Here is a 19,533-nt window from a genome sequence, read left to right on the forward strand (position 1 = left end):
GTGGGTCTGGAGCAGGGATTTGATTTGATTTGTCACATGCATTAACATAATGAAAAATATTGTTTCTTGCACGCTATACAGACAAAACATATCATATATAGGGAAGGAAACAAGAGAGTGCAGAATGTAGTGTTACAGTCATAGGGTGTAGAGAAAGATCAACTTAATGTAAAGTAGGTCCATTCAAAAGTTTGATGGCAGCAGGGAAGGAGCTATTCTTGAGTCGGTTGGTATGTGACCTCAGACTTATGTATTTTCTTCCTCGGCCTTTTGGCTAAGATCAAGTGTAGTCTGCTGATGCTGCACTTGGTAGTGGCCATTGGGTTGCATTTAAGCTTCATTTTCATATGAAGCAATTTTTAAAAGCGGCATCTCGGCCTTTTGGCTAAGATGCAAATGAGATCAAGCCTTGGGGGCGGAGATGTCCACCTACTCCAATCAGCTTGGCTCATGTAGATCAGGCCCAAGACAGAGTAAAGGGTCACATACCCCGTCTTGTCAGCTTGGATCGGAAATGTCTCAACTTGTTGAGACTCTGAATTGGACTTGATTTGATTGAATTGGAAAAGTTTTTTTTTAATTTTTCCCGACGGAAGAAGGTGGAAGAGAGAATGTCCAGGGTGTGTGGGGTCCTTGATTATGCTGGCTGCTTTTCCAAGGTAGCGGGAAAGTCCATGGATGGGAGGCTGGTTTGAGTGATGTACTGGGCTTCGTTCACAACCCTTTGTAGTTTATTGTACCCTTGGACAGAGAAGGAGTCATACCAAGCTGTGATTTATGGTGCATCTATAAAAGTTGGTGAGGGTTGTCACGGACATGCCAAATTTCCTTAGTCTCCTGAGAAAGTAGAGGCGTTGGTGGGCTTTCTTAATTGTAGCGTCTGCATGGAGGGACCAGGACAGGTTGTTGGTGATCTGGACACCTAAAAACTTGAAGCTCTCGACCATTTCTACTTTGCCCCCATTGATGTAGACAGGGGCATGTTCTCCTTTACAGTTCCTGAAGTCGAAGACTATCTGCTTCGTTTTGTTGACGTTGAGGGAGAGATTATTGTCATCGCACCAGTTCACCAGATTCTCTATCTCTTTCCTGTATTCTGTCTCGTCATTGAGATCTGACCAACAACGGTGGTGTCATCAGCAAACTTGAAAATCAAGTTGGAGAGGAATTTGACCACACAGTCATAGGTGCATAAGTATAGTAAGGGGCCTAGGACACAATCTTGTGGGGTACCGGTGTTGAGGATGATCATGGAAGAGGTGTTGTTGCCTATCCTTACTGATTGTGGTCTGTGAGTTAGGAAGTTCAGGATCCAGTCGCGGAGGGAGGTGCTGAGGCCCAGGCCACGGATTTTGGAAATGAGTTTCATGGGAATAATAGTGTTGGAGGCTGAGCTATAGTCAATAAATAGGAGTCTGATATAGGTGCCTTTGTTATCTCAGTGTTCCAAGGTTGAGTGTAAGACCAGGGAGATGGCGTCTGCTGTGGACCTGTTGCAGCGGTAGGCAAACTGTAGTGGATCCAGGTAGTCTGGGAGGCTGGAATTGATTTGTGCCATGACTAACCTTTCGAAGCACTTCATAATGATGGATGTCAGAGCCACCGGCTGATAGTCACCAAGTCCCAAAGGCATGCTGCCTGGCTTTTCTTTGGTACCAGAATGATGGTCGTCTTCTTGAAGCAGATAGGGACCTCAGATTGCTGCAAAGAGAGGTTGAAGATGTCTACGAATATCCCCACCAGCTGGTCCATGCAGGACCTGTGTGCTCATCGAGGTATCCCATCTGGACCAGTTGCTTTCCGTGGGTTGTCTTTTGAGAAGGCTGCTCTGACGTCAGCAACGGTGACCCCAGATACAGGTTTATCCAAGGCTTCCGGGGTGGAGGCCATGCTCTCACTGATCTCTTGCTCAAAACAGGCATAGATAGAATGTGTTGAGCTCATCAGGGAGGGATGTGTTGGAGCCAGCGATTTTACATGCCTTTATCTTGTAGCCTGTTATGTCTTGCAGACCTTGCCATAGTCGGTGGGAGTCTGTATGGCTAGCCTGGGACTCAAGCTTGGTCCAGTACCGTCTTTTGGCATCTTTGATGGATCTCCTTAGATTGTATCCAGCTTTCTTGTATAGGTCAGGGTCATTTGACTTGAATGCCTCAGACCTGGACTTCAGTGGATATCCCTGTTCATCCATGACTTCCAGTTGGGAAACATGCAGATTTGCTTCTTTGGCAGACAGTCTTCTACAGCTACTAATGAAATCAGTTACAGTAGTGGCATACTCATTCAGACTGGTCACAGAGCTTTTAAATACTGTCCCCTGACTCCAAGCAGCCCCTCGGAGATCATCCGATTCCTCAGACCAACATTGCATGACTTGCTTTGATGGATTCTCCCGTTTCAGTTTTTGCTTGTAAGCCGAAAGCAGGAGCACAGCCTCGTGGTCTGATTTGCCAAAGTGTGGACAGGCGATAGAGCGGTAGGCATGTTTGATATTTGTGTAGCAGTGGTCTAGGGTGTTTGGGTCTCTGGTGGAACAGGAAACGTGTTGGTGGTAACTTGGTAGTAGGCTCTTGAGCTTGGCCTGATTGAAGTTCCTGACCACGATGAACAAGGCCTCGGGGTGTTTCGTCTCAAGGCTATTTGTAGTGGTGTATATTTCGTCCAGTGCGATCTTCACGTCTGCATGGTGTGGGATGTTTGAGGCATTGCTGTCAGGATAACAGAGGTGAACTCATGTGGAAGGTAATAGGGGCAGCATTTTAGCATCAGGTATTCTAGGTCTGGGGAGCAGGATAGAAGAAGAATCAACAAGCTTGTCTCCACAAAATAAACCTCACTCATCTCCAGCCAGACTGGAAGTGCCGCTCAGGCCCCATCAACTGGAAAATTTAACACACTTCCGCACAAAGGAGACCCTACCAACTGGAAGAATTGTCAAGGTATCTTGAGAAAACATACATAGAAAATAATAGCAGGAGTAGGCCATTCAGCCCTTCAAGCCTTCTCAGCCATTCATGGCTGATCATCAGATTTAATACTCTGATCCTGCCTTCCCCCATATCCCTTGATCCCTTTAGCCCCAAGAGCTATATGTGATTTCTTCTTGAAATCAGACGTTTTGACCGCAACTACATTCTGTGGTAGTGAATTCCACACATTCACCACCCTCTGACTGAAGAAATTTCTCCTCACCTCAGTTCTAAAAGATTTACCCCTTATCCTCAAACTATGACCCCTAGTTCTGGACTCCCCCACCAGCGGGAACATTCTTTCTGAATCTACCCTGTCTAACCCTGTGAGAATTTTATAAATTTCTATGAGATCCCCTCACTCTTGTAAACTCCAGTGAATACAATCCTAATTGACTTAGTCTCTCCTTATGACGGACCAGCCACCTAAGGACTCAACCTGGAAAGATACAATCCACTCCGCCAGACAAGATTAAGGAAAGCCTGTGGGATCAAATATAATAAATTGGAGTTGGGTTTGGGTTTGAATTGCTCAGTGCTGCCTCTCTGGCTGTATTAGTGTTGGGTTTGGGCTGTGTTGGTTGGCGCTGTCTCTGGGTTTGGTGTCGGTGCTGTCTCGCTCTCTCTCTGTGTCTCTCTCTCCGTGTCGCTCCCGGTCTCTCTCTCAGCTCCGGGCTCCGCGATGCTGCGCTGGGAGCGGGTTTAGCACGGGGTTGGGAGCGGTGTGTGTGGCCGGAACAGTGCTGCTGAGGTTGGACTGTGCTGAGCCTGTGCCCGGGGCCATGAAGGACATCACGACGGAGAAGGAGGCGGAGGAGAGTCACCGGCAGGACAGCGCCAACCTGCTGCTCTTTATCCTCCTGCTGACCCTCACCATCCTCAGCATCTGGCTCTTTAAACATCGCCGCTTCCGCTTCCTGCATGAGAGCGGACTGGCCATGGTGTACGGTAAGGAGACCCCCACCGCTCCAATCTCCGCCCCCAACTCACCACCCCCCCCCAACTCACCACCCCCCCCCCCAACTCACCACCCCCCCCCCAACTCACCCCCCCCCAACTCACCACCCCCCCCAACTCACCACACCCCCCAACTCACCACCCCCCCCCAACTCACCACCCCCCCGCCAACTCACCACCCCCCCCAACTCACCACCCCCCCTCCCAACTCACCACCCCCCCCTCCCAACTCACCACCCCCCCCTCCCAACTCACCACCCCCCCCTCCCAACTCACCACCCCCACCCCCCAACTCACCACCCCCACCCCCCCCCCAACTCACCACCCCCACCCCCCCCCCAACTCACCACCCCCCCCCCAACTCACCACCCCCCCCAACTCACCACCCCCCCAACTCACCCCCCCCCCAACTCACCCCCCCCCCAACTCACCCCCCCCCCCAACTCACCCCCCCCCAACTCACCCCCCCCCCAACTCACCAACTCACCCCCCCCAACTCACCACACCCCCCCAACTCACCACCCCCCCCCAACTCACCCCCCCCCCCAACTCACCAACCCCCACCCCAACTCACCACCCCCCCCCAACTCACCACCCCCCCCCAACTCACCACCCCCCCCCAACTCACCACCCCCCCCCAACTCACCACCCCCCCCAACTCAACCACCCCCCCCCCAACTCACCACCCCCCCCCCAACTCACCACCCCCCCCCCAACTCACCACCCCCCCCCCAACTCACCACCCCCCCCCAACTCACCACCCCCCCCCAACTCACCACCCCCCCCCCCAACTCACCACCCCCCCCCCAACTCACCACCCCCCCCCAACTCACCACCCCCCCCAACTCCACCCCCCCCAACTCACCACCCCCCCCCCCAACTCACCACCCCCCCCCCCCAACTCACCACCCCCCCCCCCAACTCACCACCCCCCCCCAACTCACCACCCCCCCCCAACTCACCACCCACCCCCAACTCACCACCCACCCCCCAACTCACCACCCCCCCCCCAACTCACCACCCCCCCCCCCAACTCACCACCCCCCCCCCCAATCACCACCCCCCCCCCAACTCACCACCCCCCCCCCCAACTCACCACCCCCCCCCCCAACTCACCACCCCCCCCCCCAACTCACCACCCCCCCCCCCAACTCACCACCCCCCCCCCAACTCACCACCCCCCCCCAACTCACCACCCCCCCCCCCAACTCACCACCCCCCCCCCAACTCACCACCCCCCCCCAACTCACCACCCCCCCCCAACTCACCCACCCCCCCCCCCAACTCACCACCCCCCCCCCCAACTCACCACCCCCCCCCCCCAACTCACCACCCCCCCCCCCCAAACTCACCACCCCCCCCCCAACTCACCACCCCCCCCCCCCAACTCACCACCCCCCCCCCCCAACTCACCACCCCCCCCCCCAACTCACCACCCCCCCCCAACTCACCACCCCCCCCCCAACTCACCACCCCCCCCCCAACTCACCACCCCCCCCCCCCAACTCACCACCCCCCCCCCCAACTCACCACCCCCCCCCCCAACTCACCACCCCCCCCCCAACTCACCACCCCCCCCAACTCACCACCCCCCCCCCCAACTCACCACCCCCCCCCCAACTCACCACCCCCCCCCCAACTCACCACCCCCCCCCCCAACTCACCACCCCCCCCCCCAACTCACCACCCCCCCCCCAACTCAGCACCCCCCCCCCCAACTCAGCACCCCCCCCCCCAACTCACCACCCCCCCCCCAACTCACCACCCCCCCCCCCAACTCACCACCCCCCCCCCAACTCACCACCCCCCCCCCAACTCACCACCCCCCCCCCCAACTCACCACCCCCCCCCCCAACTCACCACCCCCCCCCCAACTCACCACCCCCCCCCCCAACTCACCACCCCCCCCCCCAACTCACCACCCCCCCCCCAACTCACCACCCCCCCCCCCAACTCACCACCCCCCCCCCAACTCACCACCCCCCCCCCCAACTCACCACCCCCCCCCCAACTCACCACCCCCCCCCCAACTCACCACCCCCCCCCCAACTCACCACCCCCCCCCCAACTCACCACCCCCCCCCAACTCACCACCCCCCCCCCAACTCACCACCCCCCCCCCAACTCACCACCCCCCCCCCCAACTCACCACCCCCCCCCCCAACTCACCACCCCACCCCCCAACTCACCACCCCCCCCCCCAACTCACCACCCCCCCCCCCCAACTCACCACCCCCCCCCCCCAACTCACCACCCCCCCCCCCAACTCACCACCCCCCCCCCAACTCACCACCCCCCCCCAACTCACCACCCCCCCCCGCAACTCACCACCCCCCCCCCCCCAACTCACCACCCCCCCCCCAACTCACCACCCCCCCCCCAACTCACCACCCCCCCCCCCAACTCACCACCCCCCCCCCAACTCACCCCCCCCCCCAACTCACCCCCCCCCCCCAACTCACCACCCCCCCCCCAACTCACCACCCCCCCCCCCCAACTCACCACCCCCCCCCCCCAACTCACCCCCCCCCCAACTCACCCCCCCCCCCCCCCCAACTCACCACCACCCCCCCCCCAACTCACCACCCCCCCCCCCCAACTCACCACCCCCCCCCCCAACTCACCACCCCCCCCCCCCAACTCACCCCCCCCCCCCCCCCAACTCACCACCCCCCCCCCCCAACTCACCACCCCCCCCCCCCCCCAACTCACCACCCCCCCCCCCCCCCCCAACTCACCACCACCCCCCCCCAACTCACCACCCCCCCCCCCCCAACTCACCAACCTACCTTCCCATGAGAGCGGACTGGCCATGGTGTACAGTAAGGAGACCCCCGCCCCAACCTCCAACCCTCTCCCTCCACCTCCAACCCCCCCAAAACTGTCCCAAACCCCCCCAACTCCTCCCCACCCCCCCAAAACTGCCCAACCTACCTCCCCATGAAAGCAGACTGGCAATGGTGTACGATAAGGAGATCCCCGCCCCAACCTCCCCCCTCCAATCCCCTTCCTCCCCCCTACTTCCCCATGAGAGTGGACTGGCCATGGTGTACAGTAAGGAGACCCCAGCCCCAAACCTCCCCACCCCCCTCCCCAAACTTCCCCACCCCCCTCCCCAAACTTCCCCACCCAAATTCCCCAACCTACCCCCGAGCAGAGTGGACTGGCCATGGTGTACGGTAAAGAGATCCCCACCCAACCAGCCCCCCTCCCCAGCCCCCCAAACTCCCTCCCCCACCCCAGTGAGAATGGACTGGCCATGGTGTACGGTAAGGAGACCCCCAGCCTCCATCCCCAAACCCCTGCCCCAACCCCCTCTCCCAACTACCCTCTCCAAACTCTTCTCCCCCCCCCCCACCCCCCCTCCAAACTCCCCCCCCCCCACCCCCCCTCCAAACTCCCCCCCCCCCCACCCCCCTCCAAACTCCCCCCCCCCCCACCCCCCTCCAAACTCCCCCCCCCCCCCCACCCCCCTCCAAACTCCCCACCCCCCTCCAAACTCCCCCCCCCCCCCCCCCCACCCCCCTCCAAACTCCCCCCCCCCCCCCCACCCCCCTCCAAACTCCCCCCCACCCCCCCTCCAAACTTTCCCCTCCCCCCTGACCCTCTTGTTGTCTGTGTATTTTCTATTTATAACTTGTTACTTTTAGACACTTCACAAGACTCCCTTTGTTTACTGATCAGTAATCAGCATTCCGACATTGCAGCTTTCTGAGGCCCCAGGTAAAGGTGACACAGACATTGAATCATTGTTCGAGCAGCATCTGTATCGCAAAATATGTGTAGATTATCTTGTTTACATAACACTTATACACTTTTAGGGAGGTTGTGCTCACTGCAGCAGAGAAAGGGCCCAGAATTATTCTGATAAGGCAACAGCTAGAATGTGTTCCCAGCAAACACACAAGATGCTGCAACCCTTAATACAGGAACATGATACTGCAATATTTAATATATTTGCATCCTTCCTTAAATCAGGAGACCAATACTGTACACAATGCTCCAGATGCGGTCTCGCCAGTGTCCTGTAAAACTGAAGCATAACCTCCCTATTTCTGTAATTGATTTCCTCACGATAAACATTAACATTCAATTAGCTTTCCTATCTACTTGCTGTACCTGCTTTTGTGATTTGTGCACTGGGACACCCAGATCCCTCTGCACCTTAAAGTTCTGCAACCTCTCACCATTCTTCCTGTCAAAATAGGCAATTTCACATTTGCCCATATTATTCTCCATTTGACCGATTTTTGCCCACTCACTAAACCCATCTATGTCCATTTGTAACAAAAACAGAAAATGCTGGAAAATCTCAGCAGGTCTGACAGCATCTGTGGAGAGAGAATAGAGCCAACGTTTCGAGTCTGGGTGACCCTTGGTCAGAGCTGAGAGGAAAGAAAATCAGACAAGATTTATACTCTTGAGGGTGGGGGTGGTGGAATTGGACAAAGGGAATGTAAATGCAGAAGGCTGAGAAGGTGCTAAAAGTGTCCATTAAGTAATCAGAATGTGTGAATGGGCAAAACAAAGGTACAGCTTGGTAAAGGACTGCCTAAGGAATCTGGCAGTTGGCCTGAAAAAGGGGGGGTGGGTGGAGGGGGTGGGGGCGAGGTGGAAAGGAGAGCGATAAAATGGAGAATGAGATGAAACGTCCACAGTATTTTGCGTTTATCTTTGTCCATTTGTAGCCCCTGCCTATGGGAGGGATGCTCTTTTGGAGAGTCGGTGCAGTCTCAATGGGCTGGATAACCTCATTCGGAGAATGGTGAAGGTTTACCAAGCTGATTCCTGGGATGGCAGGTCTGTCATATGAGGAGAGACTAAATCGGTTAGGATTATATTCACTGGAGTTTAGAAGAGTGAGAGGGAATCTCATAGAAACTTACAAAATTCGAACAGGGTTAGACAGGGTAGACTCAGAAAGAATGTTCCCAATGGTGGGGAAGTCCAGAACTAGGAGTCATAGTTTGAGGGTAAGGGGTAAACCTTTAGAACTGAGGTGAGGAGAAATTTCTTCACCCAGAGAGTGGTGAATGTGTGGAATTCACTACCACAGAATATAATTGAGGCCAAAATGTCTGATTTCAAGAAGAAATTAGATACAGCTCTTGGGGCTAAAGGGATCAAGGGATATGGGGTGAAGGGGGATCAAGGTCCCCCATGCAAGGCTTCTAGAAAAAGTGAGAGGGCATGGGATCCAAGGTGCTGCTGCCCTGTGGATCCAGAACTGGCTTGCCCAAAGGAGGCAGAGAGTGCATATAGATGGGTCTTTTTCTAAATGGAGGTCGGTCACCAGTGGAATGCCCCAGGGATCTATTCTGGGACCCTTGCTGTTTGTCATTTTCATAAATGACCTGGATGAGGAAGTGGAGGGATGGGTTGGTAAGTTTGCCGACGATACGAAGGTTGGTGGGGTTGTGGATAGTCTGGAGGGATGTCAGAAGTTACAGAGAGACATAGATTGGATGCAAGACTGGGCGGAGAAGTGGCAGATGGACTTCAACCCAGATAAATGCGTAGTCCATTTTGGCAGATCAAATGGGATGAAGGAGTACAATATTAAGGGAAAGACTCTTAGTACTGTAGAGGATCAGAAGGACTTTGGGGTCTGGGTCCATAGGACTCTAAAATCGGCCCCGCAGGTGGAGGAGGTGGTTAAGAAGGTGTATGATGTGCTGGCCTTTATCAATCGAGGGATTGAGTTTTGGAGTCCGGGGATAATGATGCAGCTATATAAGACCCTCGTCAGACCCCACTTGGAGTATTGTGCTCAGTTCTGGTCGCCTCATTACAGGAAGGATGTGGAAATGATTGAAAGGGTGCAGAGGAGATTTACAAGGATGTTGCCTGGATTGAGTGGCATGCCTTATGAGGATAGGCTGAGGGAGCTTGGTCTTTTCTCCTTGGAGAGACGTAGGATGAGAGGAGACCTAATAGAGGTATATAAGATGTTGAGAGGCATAGATCGGGTGGACTCTGAGGCTTTTTCCCGGGGTGGAAATGGCTGCTATGAGAGGACACAGGTTTAAGGTGCTGGGGGGTAGGTACAGGGGAAATGTTAGGGGGAAGTTTTTCACACAGAGGGTGGTGGGTGAGTGGAATCGGCTGCCGTCAGTGGTGGCGGAGACAAATTCAATAGGGACTTTTAAGAGACTCCTGGATGAGTACATGGGACTTAATAGGATGGAGGGTTATAGGTAAGCCTGGAAGGTAGGGATATGTTCGGCACAACTTGTGGGGCCGAAGGGCCTGTTTGTGCTGTCGTTTTTCCATGTTTCTAAGATATTGAATTTAATGATCAGCCATCATCAAAATAATGATGGACTTTAAGAAAGAGGTTGTGCTGGAATCTTTGAATGGCATCAAGATAGATAAGTCGCCGGGTCCGGATGGGATGTACCCCAGGTTACTGTGGGAGGTGAGGGAGGAGATTGCAGAGCCTCTGGCGATGATCTTTGCGTCGTCGATGGAGACGGGAGAGGATTGGAGGATTGCGGATGTGGTTCCTATTTTCAAGAAGGGAAATAGGGATAGCCCAGGTAATTACCGACCGGTGAGTCTAACCTCAGTGGTTGGTAAACTGGTGGAGAAGATCCTGAGGGACAGGATATATGAGCATTTAGAGAGGTTTAGTATGCTCAAGAATACTCAGCATGGCTTTGTCAAGGGCAGATCGTGCCTTACGAGCCTGGTGGAGTTCTTCGAAAATGTGACTAAACACATTTCTATAACTATCTACAAAGTGCAAGTCAGGAGTGTAATGGAATACTCTCTTGGACTGTCTTGTAATGGAATACTCACTTGCCTGGATAGGTGCGGCTCCAACAACACTCAAGAAGCTCAACACCATGGAGGACAAAGCAGCCCACTAGATTTGCACCCCTTCCACAAATATTCACTCCCTTCATCACTTTAAACGGTGGCAGCAGTGTGTGCCATCTGCAAGATGCACTGCAGGAACTCACCAAAACTCCTTAGACAGGACCTTCCAAACCTATGACCAGAACCATTTAGAAGGACAAGGGCTGTAGATACGTGGTTATACCATCACCTGGAGGTTCCCCTCCAAACCACTCAGCATCCTGACTTGGAAATATATCGCGGTTCCTTAACCATCACTGGGTCAAAACCCTGGAATTCCCTCTGTAACAGCACAGTGGGTGTGCCTACATCTCAGGGCCTCCAGCTGTTCAAAAAGGCAGCTCACCATCACCTTCTCAAGGGCAATTAGGGATGGGCAATATATGCTGGCCTGACCAGTAAAGCCCACATCCCATGGGGTACCCACATTGAGGGTAAGCAGGAATGTGGGGTTGAAGTTACAATCTGATCAGCCATGATCTTATTGAATGGTGGAGCTGGCTTGAGGGGCCGAGTGGCCTACTCCTGCTCCTAATTTGTATGTTGTATGTTCATAAATGAATAATAAAAAAGAGGAAACATCTTTTGCCCATCCAACTTGTCAATACCGTTCAGGGTCTTGTAAACTTCAATCACATCACCCCTCATTCTTCTAAACCCCAGTGGAGACGAGCCCAGTCTGTCCAATCTTTCCTCATAAAACAACCCACTCATTCCAGGTATCAATCACGTAACCCACCTCCAATACATTTATTTCGAGATGTGGTCTTACCAATGTCCTGTGAAACTGCAGTATAACATCCTTACTTTTGGCAGCATTCCATGAGCCTTCTTAATTACCTGCTGTACCTACATACTAACTTTGTGTGGGTTCTAATATCTCTCAGCCTGCTGTTTAAGGTTCTGGTGTCACTGTCTGTTGTTTAGGGTTCTAATATCTTCCTGCCTGTTGTTTAGGGTTCTGGTGTGTCTCTGCCTGTTGTTTAGGGTTCGAATATCTCTCTGCCTGTTGTTTAGGGTTCTGGTGTGTCTCTGTCTGTTGTTTAGGGTTCTGGTGTATCTCTGCCTGTTGTTTAGGGTTCTGGTGTGTCTCTGCCTGTTGTTTAGGGTTCTAATATCTCTCTGCCTGTTGTTTAGGGTTCTGGTGTGTCTCTGCCTGTTGTTTAGGGTTCTAATATCTCTCTGCCTTTGTTTAGGGTTCTAATATCTCTCTGCCTTTGTTTAGGGTTCTAATATCTCTCTGCCTTTGTTTAGGGTTCTAATATCTCTCTGCCTTTGTTTAGGGTTCTGATATCTCTCTGCCTGTTGTTTAGGGTTCTAATATCTCTCTGCCTTTGTTTAGGGTTCTGATATCTCTCTGCCTGTTGTTTAGGGTTCTAATATCTCTCTGCCTGTTGTTTAGGGTTCTAATATCTCTCTGCCTGTTGTTTAGGGTTCTCATATCTCTCTGCCTTTGTTTAAGGTTCTGGTGTCTCTCTGCCTGTTGTTTAGGGTTCTGGTGTCTCTTTGCCTGTTGTTTAGGGTTCTAATATCTCTCTGCCTTTGTTTAGGGTTCTGGTGTCTCTCTGCCTGTTGTTTAGGGTTCTGGTGTCTCTTTGCCTGTTGTTTAGGGTTCTAATATCTCTCTGTCTGTTGTTTAGGGTTCTGGTGTCTCTCTGCCTGTTGTTTAGGGTTCTGGTGTCTCTTTGCCTGTTGTTTAGGGTTCTAATATCTCTCTGCCTTTCTTTAGGGTTCTAATATCTCCCTGCCTTTGTTTAGGGTTCTGGTGTCTCTCTGCCTGTTGTTTAGGGTTCTAGTGTCTCTTTGCCTGTTGTTTAGGGTTCTAATATCTCTCTGCCTGTTGTTTAGGCCTCCTGGCTGGAGTTGTTCTCCGATATGGGATCCATGTTCCCACGGACGTCAATAATGTGACCCTGAGCTGTGAGCTAGAAGACAGTCCTGCAACTTTATTAATTAATGTCAGTGGGAAGTTTTATGAATACACAATGAAGAGTGAAATCAGCCCCAAGGACATTAATAATGTACACGACAACGAGATGCTGCAAAAGGTAAATGTATTCCTGATTTCACTCACTGATTGGTGGAGAATCCGGGGGATCGGGCTGAGAGACTGGGGGAAAGAAGCAAAGAGCGTGGATGGGCATGTGATGGGGTTGGGCGGGGGGGGGGGGGGAGAGATGAGGGGGTGGGAGTGGGGAGAATGGGAGGAGGATGGGTGGGACCTCGGGGTAAGGAGTTGGGGAGGGGGAGCACTGGGGTGGGTGGCAGAGCTCAATGGGGAGGAAGTGGTGTGGGTAATGCAGGGGGTGGGAAGGGGAGAGGGGCAGGGGACTGGAGGGGTTAGGGAGAGGGTGTTAGTGAGGCCTGGGTTTATCTCTTTACCCGCTCTAGGTTTTGATAATTCTACCATTGCTTCTGCTTTGATGTACAGGTGACCTTTGACCCAGAAGTGTTCTTTAACATCCTGCTCCCTCCGATTATATTTTATGCAGGTTACAGTCTGAAACGAGTGAGTCAAATTCTACTCTCTGATTTTCATGAGTGCAACTGATGTATGTTTCTGTATTTTAGTTAAATATCAGAATAAATTTCTAAATCAATAGCAAGAATTGATATAGGGTCGGACAACGTAGAATCTCTGTGGGTAGAGTTGAGGAATCGCAAAGGTAAGATATGGGATGGGAGTTATATACAGGCCCCCGAGCAGTAGTCAGGATGTGGGGCAGAAAATAAATCAGGAGATAGAAAAGACATTAAAAAAAAGCAATATTACAATAATCATGGGGGACTTCAATATGCAGGTGGACTGGGAAAATCAGGAAGGTTCCCAAGAAAAGGAATTTTTCAGTGGGTTCATAACATTGGGAATGTTCACATTTACAAAGCTGTTTGAAATGGGGAGATATTTTATAGATTTTTGTATCTTTATTCCAATTCAATCAAATCAAGTCCCCAATTCAGAGTCTCAACAAGTTGAGACATTCCCGATCCAAGCTGACAAGACAGGGCTTTCACCTCCTGTCTTGGGCTTGATCTACATGATCCAAGCTGATTGGAGTAGGCATAGCTCCTCCTCCAAGCCAATCTTAGCCAATATTTCTGGGGATCATAAGACACAGGAGCAGAACTAGGCCACTCGGCCTATCGAGTCTGCTCCACCATTCAATTAAGGCTCATATTTCTCTCATCACCTTTCTCCTGCTTTTTCCCCATAAACTCCTCGTCCCCTTATTAATCAAGACCCCAGGGTTTAAATTCTTTCCCTGGAGATTAGTTTGGAGTTTGCGTGTTGGGAAATTTATCACTTTGTGTGTTTTCAGCGACATTTCTTCCGGAACCTGGGCTCCATTTTGGCGTATGCTTTTATTGGGACTGTCATTTCCTGTATTGTGATTGGGTGAGTATTACCAACACATTCCTGATTCTGACCAGCAATAATTTAGACAGTGAACTTTCCTCAAACTTCATTGTGAGAATGGTTGGAGTTTAGCTGTGGTTTATCTGTTGTTAATGTTGTTGACCAGCAGAGGGCAGGTGGGTTAAGGGCCCGTTATACAAAATTCCTGGATTCAGTTACTTCCAAAAAAAATCATCCAATCATTAAATGAATTCAAAGTTGAGGAATTATATTTTCACACTCCTATCACAACATCGACAGAATGTTAATGGGTACAGCAAATAATTAGGAAGGCAAATGAAATGTTGGCCTGAATTGGGCTAGGCCATTGCATGGGAGGTATGCTGACACCTGCGATGGTGGTTCCTCTGAGCTAGGGTCGAGTAAAGGATCAGGGAAGCCAATGAGGGAAAATCTAGGCTTTACCTGATGCAATTTTTCAAAGCCAGCTTGGCCTCTTGGCAAAGATGAAGCCCGGGAGGGGCTGCAATGCCTCATCCTGTCAGCTTGGATCCTGTTTGTCCCTCGTGTGGGGACCATGATTGGACTTAATTGGAATTGGCTTTTTAAATTAGAAATAAAGTACTAAGAGGTACCAATAAAAAATTGCAAAGGGATGGCGTACATCTAAAGTCCATGTAACTTTGACGAGACTTCCTTATTCTGATACTTTAACTCCCTTTCTAAAAAGGCCAATGTGATTTGGGTTTTGGTGGGACCACATTTGCAATACTGTGTGCAGTTTTGGTCTCCACATTTAAGAAAGGAGATAAAGAACAAAGAAAGTTACAGCACAGGAACAGGCCCTTCGGCCCGCCAAGCCTGCACCAACCATGTTGCTCGACTGAACTAAAGCCCCCTACCCATCCGGGGACCTATCCCTCCATTCCCATCTTATGTATTTGTCAAGACGTCCCTTAAATGTCACTATCATATCTGCTTCCACAATGTCCCCTGGCAGCGGGTTCCAGGCACCCACCACCCGCTGTAAAAAAAAAACCTGCCTTGTTCTTCTCCTTTAAACCTTGCCCCTCGCATCTTAAACCTATGCCCCCTAGTGATTGACTCTTCCAGCCTTGGAAAAAGCTTCTGACTATCCACTCTGTCCATGTCTCTCATAATCTTGTAGACTTCTATCAGGCTGCCCCTCGACCTCCGTCGCTCCAGTGAGAACAAACTCAAGTTTCTCCAATCTCTCCTCATAGTTGATGCCCTCCATACCAGGCAACATCCTGGTAAATCTTTTCTGTACCCTCTCCAAAGCTTCCACATCTTTCTGGTGACCAGAATTGAACACTATATTCCAAGTGCAGCTTAACTAAGCTTCTATAAAGATGCAATATGACATGCCAATTTTTAAACTCAATGCCCCGGCCAATGAAGGCAAGCATGCCGTATGCCTTCTTGACTGCCTTCTCCACCTGCGTTATCACTTTCAGTGACCTGTGTACCTGTGCACCCAGATCCCTCTGCCTATCAATACTCTGAAGGGTTCTGTCATTTACTGTGTATTTCCTATCTGTTTTAGACCTTCCAAAATGCATTACCTCATATTTGTCTGTATTAAACTCTATCTGCCATCTCTCTGCCCAAGTCTCCAACTGATCTATATCCTCTGATGGTCCTCCGCTATCCACAAATCCACCAACCTTTGTGTCATCCGCAAACTTACTAATCAAACCAGTTACATTTTCCTCCAAATCATTTATGTATATATATTACAAACAGCAAAGGTCTCAGCATTGATCCCTGAGGAATGCCACTTGTCACAGCCCTCCATTCAGAAACACACCCTTCCACTGGTACCCTCTGTCTTCTATGACTGAGCCAGTTTTGTATCCATCTTGCCAGCTCACCTCTGATCCCATGCGACTTCACCTTCTGCACTAGTCTACCATGAGGGACCTTGTCAAAAGCCTTACTGAAGTCCATGGAGACAACATCCACTGCCCTATCCTCATCAATCATCTTTGTCACTTCCTCGGAAAACTCTATCAAGTTAGTGAGACACGACCACCCCTTCACAAAACCATGTTGCCTCTCACTAATACGTCCACTTATTTCCAAGTTGGAATAAATCCTGTCTCGAAGAATCCTCTCCAATAATTTCCCTACCACTGATGTAAGGCTCACTGGCCTGTAATTACCTGGATTATTCTTGCTACCCTTCTTAAACAAAGGAATAACATTGGCTATTCTCCAATCCTCTGGGAGATCCCCTGTACAGTAAGAAGTCTCACAACACCAGGTTAAAGTCCAACAGGTTTATTTGGCAGCACTAGCTTTCAGAGTCCCAAGCCCCTTCTTCAGGTGAGTGAGGACTCGTGTTCACAAACAGGACATATAAAGACACAAACTCAATTTACAAGATAATGGGTGGAATGCGAGTCTTTACAGGTATTCAAGTCTTAAAGGTACAGACAATGTGAGTGGAGAGAGGGTTAAGCACAGGTTAAAGAGATTTGTATTGTCTCCAGCCAGGACAGTTAGTGAGATTTTGCAAGCCCAGGCAAGTCGTGGGGGTTACAGATAGTGTGACATGAACCCAAGATCCCGGTTGAGGCTGTCCTCGTGTGTGGAACTTGGCTATCAGTCTCTGCTCAGCGATTCTGCGTTGTCGTGTGTCGTGAAGGCCGCCTTCACGGAGAGTAGTCTCTCCAGAATCGGTTGCATTCTTGGACACACGCATCTCCATCAAGGACGGTCACCTCAGCACTTCACTTTACCGCAAGCCCACGGATAACCTCATGATGCTCCACTTCTCCAGCTTCCACCCTAAACACGTTAAAGAAGCCATCCCCTACGGACAAGCCCTCCGTAACCCAGGATCTGCTCAGATGAGGAGGATCGCAACAGACACCTACAGACGCTGAAGGATACCCTCATAAGAACAGGATATGGCATTCGACTCATTGATCGACAAAAGCGAAAAACCGCACCGACTTCCTCAGAAGACAAACACGGGACACGGCGGACAGAGTACCCTTCGTCGTTCAGTACTTCCCCGGAGCGGAGAAACTACGACATCTTCTCCGGAGCCTTCAACATGTCATCGATGAAGACGAACATCTTGCCAAGGCCATCCCCACACCCCCACTTCTTGCCTTCAAACAACCGCACAACCTCAAACAGACCATTGTCTGCAGCAAACTACCCAGCCTTCAGGAGAACAGTGACCACGACATCACACAACCCTGCCACAGCAACCTCTGCAAGACGTGCCGGATCATCGACACGGATGCCATCATCTCACGTGAGAACACCATCCACGGTACATACTCTTGCAACTTGGCCAACGTTGTCTACCTGATACGCTGCAGGAAAGGATGTCCCAAGGCATGGTACATTGGTGAGACCATGCAGACGCTGCGACAACGGATGAATGAACACCGCTCAACAATCACCAGGCAGGAGTGTTCCCTTCCAATCGGGGAACACTTCAGCAGTCACAGGCATTCAGCCTCTGATCTTCGGGTAAGCGTTCTCCAAGGCGGCCTTCACGACACATGACAACGCAGAATCACTGAGCAGAGACTGATAGCCAAGTTCCACACACATGAGGATGGCCTCAACTGGGATCTTGGGTTCATGTCACACTATCTGTAACCCCCACGACTTGCCTGGGCTTGCAAAATCTCACTAACTGTCCTGGCTGGAGACAATACACATCTCTTTAACCTGTGCTTAACCCTCTCTCCACTCGCATTGTCTGTACCTTTAAGACTTGATTACCTGTAAAGACTCGCATTCCACCCATTATCTTGTAAATTGAGTTTGTGTCTTTATATGCCCTGTTTGTGAACACGAGTCCTCACTCACCTGAAGAAGGGGCTTGGGCTCCAAAAGCTAGTGCTGCCAAATAAACCTGTTGGACTTTAACCTGGTGGTGTGAGACCTCTTACTGTCCTTACCCTAGTCCAACGCCGGCATCTCCACATCATAGCTCCCCTGTAGCCAGTGGGGATACAAAGATTTCTCTCAAAGCCCCAGCAATTTCCTCCCTTGCCTCCCTTGGTATTCTGGGGTATATCCCATCAGGCCCTGGGGACTTGTCTACCTTAATGTTTCTCAAGAACCCCAATACCATCTCAACATGACTCATCCTTTCCCAGACTCATCAACCACCAAGTCCTTCTCTTTGGTGAATACTGATGCAAAGTACTCATTTAATACCTTGCCCATTTCCTCTGGCTCCACGCACAGATTCCCTCCCTTGTCCTTGAGTGGGCCAACCCTCTCCCTGGCTACCCTCTTGCTCTTTATATATGTATAAAAAGCCTTGGGATTTTCCTTAATCCTGCTGGCCAATGCTTTTTCGTGACCCCTTTTTGACCTCCTTACTCCTTGCTTAAGTTTCTTATATACTTGCATTGGAGGCGATACAGCAATGATTCACAATTAGTTCCTGGGATAAATGGGGTTGCCCTGGGATGAGAGGCTGAGTAAATTGGGTCGATATTCTCTGGAGTTTGGAAGAATGAGAAGTGATCTCATTGAAATCTGAAAAATTCTGTCGGGGTTTAATAGAGTGGAGCCGAAGACATTGTTTCCATTGGTCGGGGAACCTAAAACACGGGGACACAGTCTCAGGATGAAGGGGTTGGGGGAGGGGTTGCGGATTTGGAATCTGTTGTTAAGCTGTCTGTGATTGGCTGGAGCTGCGAGATCCCAGCAACGGACCGGCTGGGATCTGGATTCGCGCTGCTTCACGCAAACTGACACGAAGAGTTAAATAAACATATCCAATCACTGCCCAGAATGAATTCTCTCCCTTCTCTCTTTCAATAGGCTGATTATGTATGGCTGTGTCAAGCTGATGGCTCTGATTGGCCAGCTGAATGGGGACTTTTATTTCACAGACTGCCTGCTCTTCGGGGCTTTGATTTCTGCGACTGACCCAGGTACGTCAAACTGGCCAATCAGCTGGCAGAGATCTCAAACCAGAACAGGGTGAGTGGGAGGGAGGAGTGTAGGAGATGGAGGAGTGGGGGAGAGGGAGGGACGGACTTTAGGAGGACAGGGGGCGTGGAGGGAAGGTGGTGGCATTTCCTTACCCTACCAATCAGCTGTCCCTCTGAGAGGAATAATGCCGGTACCGTTTCGAGCATTTATTCTGAGCTGTGGACAGGCTCTGGCTCAGCACTATCCTCGCTGCTAAATCCGATTCTATTCCATGGACTGGCTGCTGGGAGCGGGGTCACATGTAGACCATGCGCAAGTTCCCTTCTCTGTGGGATATTTGTGAATGTCCACAAAACTTTACAAAAAGTCTGTGTGCGACCCTTCCTTTCATTTTAAAGCAAAGAAGTACTCACCAATCGGAGAGAAGAAGGGACACTCTTCCCTCTT

The 19,533-nt window shown here is 51.3% G+C and overlaps 1 protein-coding gene across 2 annotated transcripts in view; it reads left to right on the forward strand.

The window, feature by feature from the left end:
* The first annotated feature begins 3,517 nt into the window (after positions 1-3,517).
* Positions 3,518-19,533, forward strand: part of slc9a6a (solute carrier family 9 member A6a) — a 60,285-nt gene continuing 44,269 nt past the window's right edge. For both annotated transcript variants that reach the window (XM_078211734.1, XM_078211733.1), the window contains exons 1-5: positions 3,518-3,917; positions 12,636-12,835; positions 13,219-13,296; positions 14,108-14,184; positions 18,973-19,085. In XM_078211734.1, the coding sequence (XP_078067860.1) occupies positions 3,752-3,917; positions 12,636-12,835; positions 13,219-13,296; positions 14,108-14,184; positions 18,973-19,085 (634 nt within the window). In that variant the 5' untranslated portion in view covers positions 3,518-3,751. The remainder of the gene's footprint in view (positions 3,918-12,635; positions 12,836-13,218; positions 13,297-14,107; positions 14,185-18,972; positions 19,086-19,533) is intronic.

Source organism: Mustelus asterias, chromosome 4, assembly GCF_964213995.1.
Source record: "Mustelus asterias chromosome 4, sMusAst1.hap1.1, whole genome shotgun sequence".
NCBI lineage: Eukaryota > Metazoa > Chordata > Chondrichthyes > Carcharhiniformes > Triakidae > Mustelus > Mustelus asterias.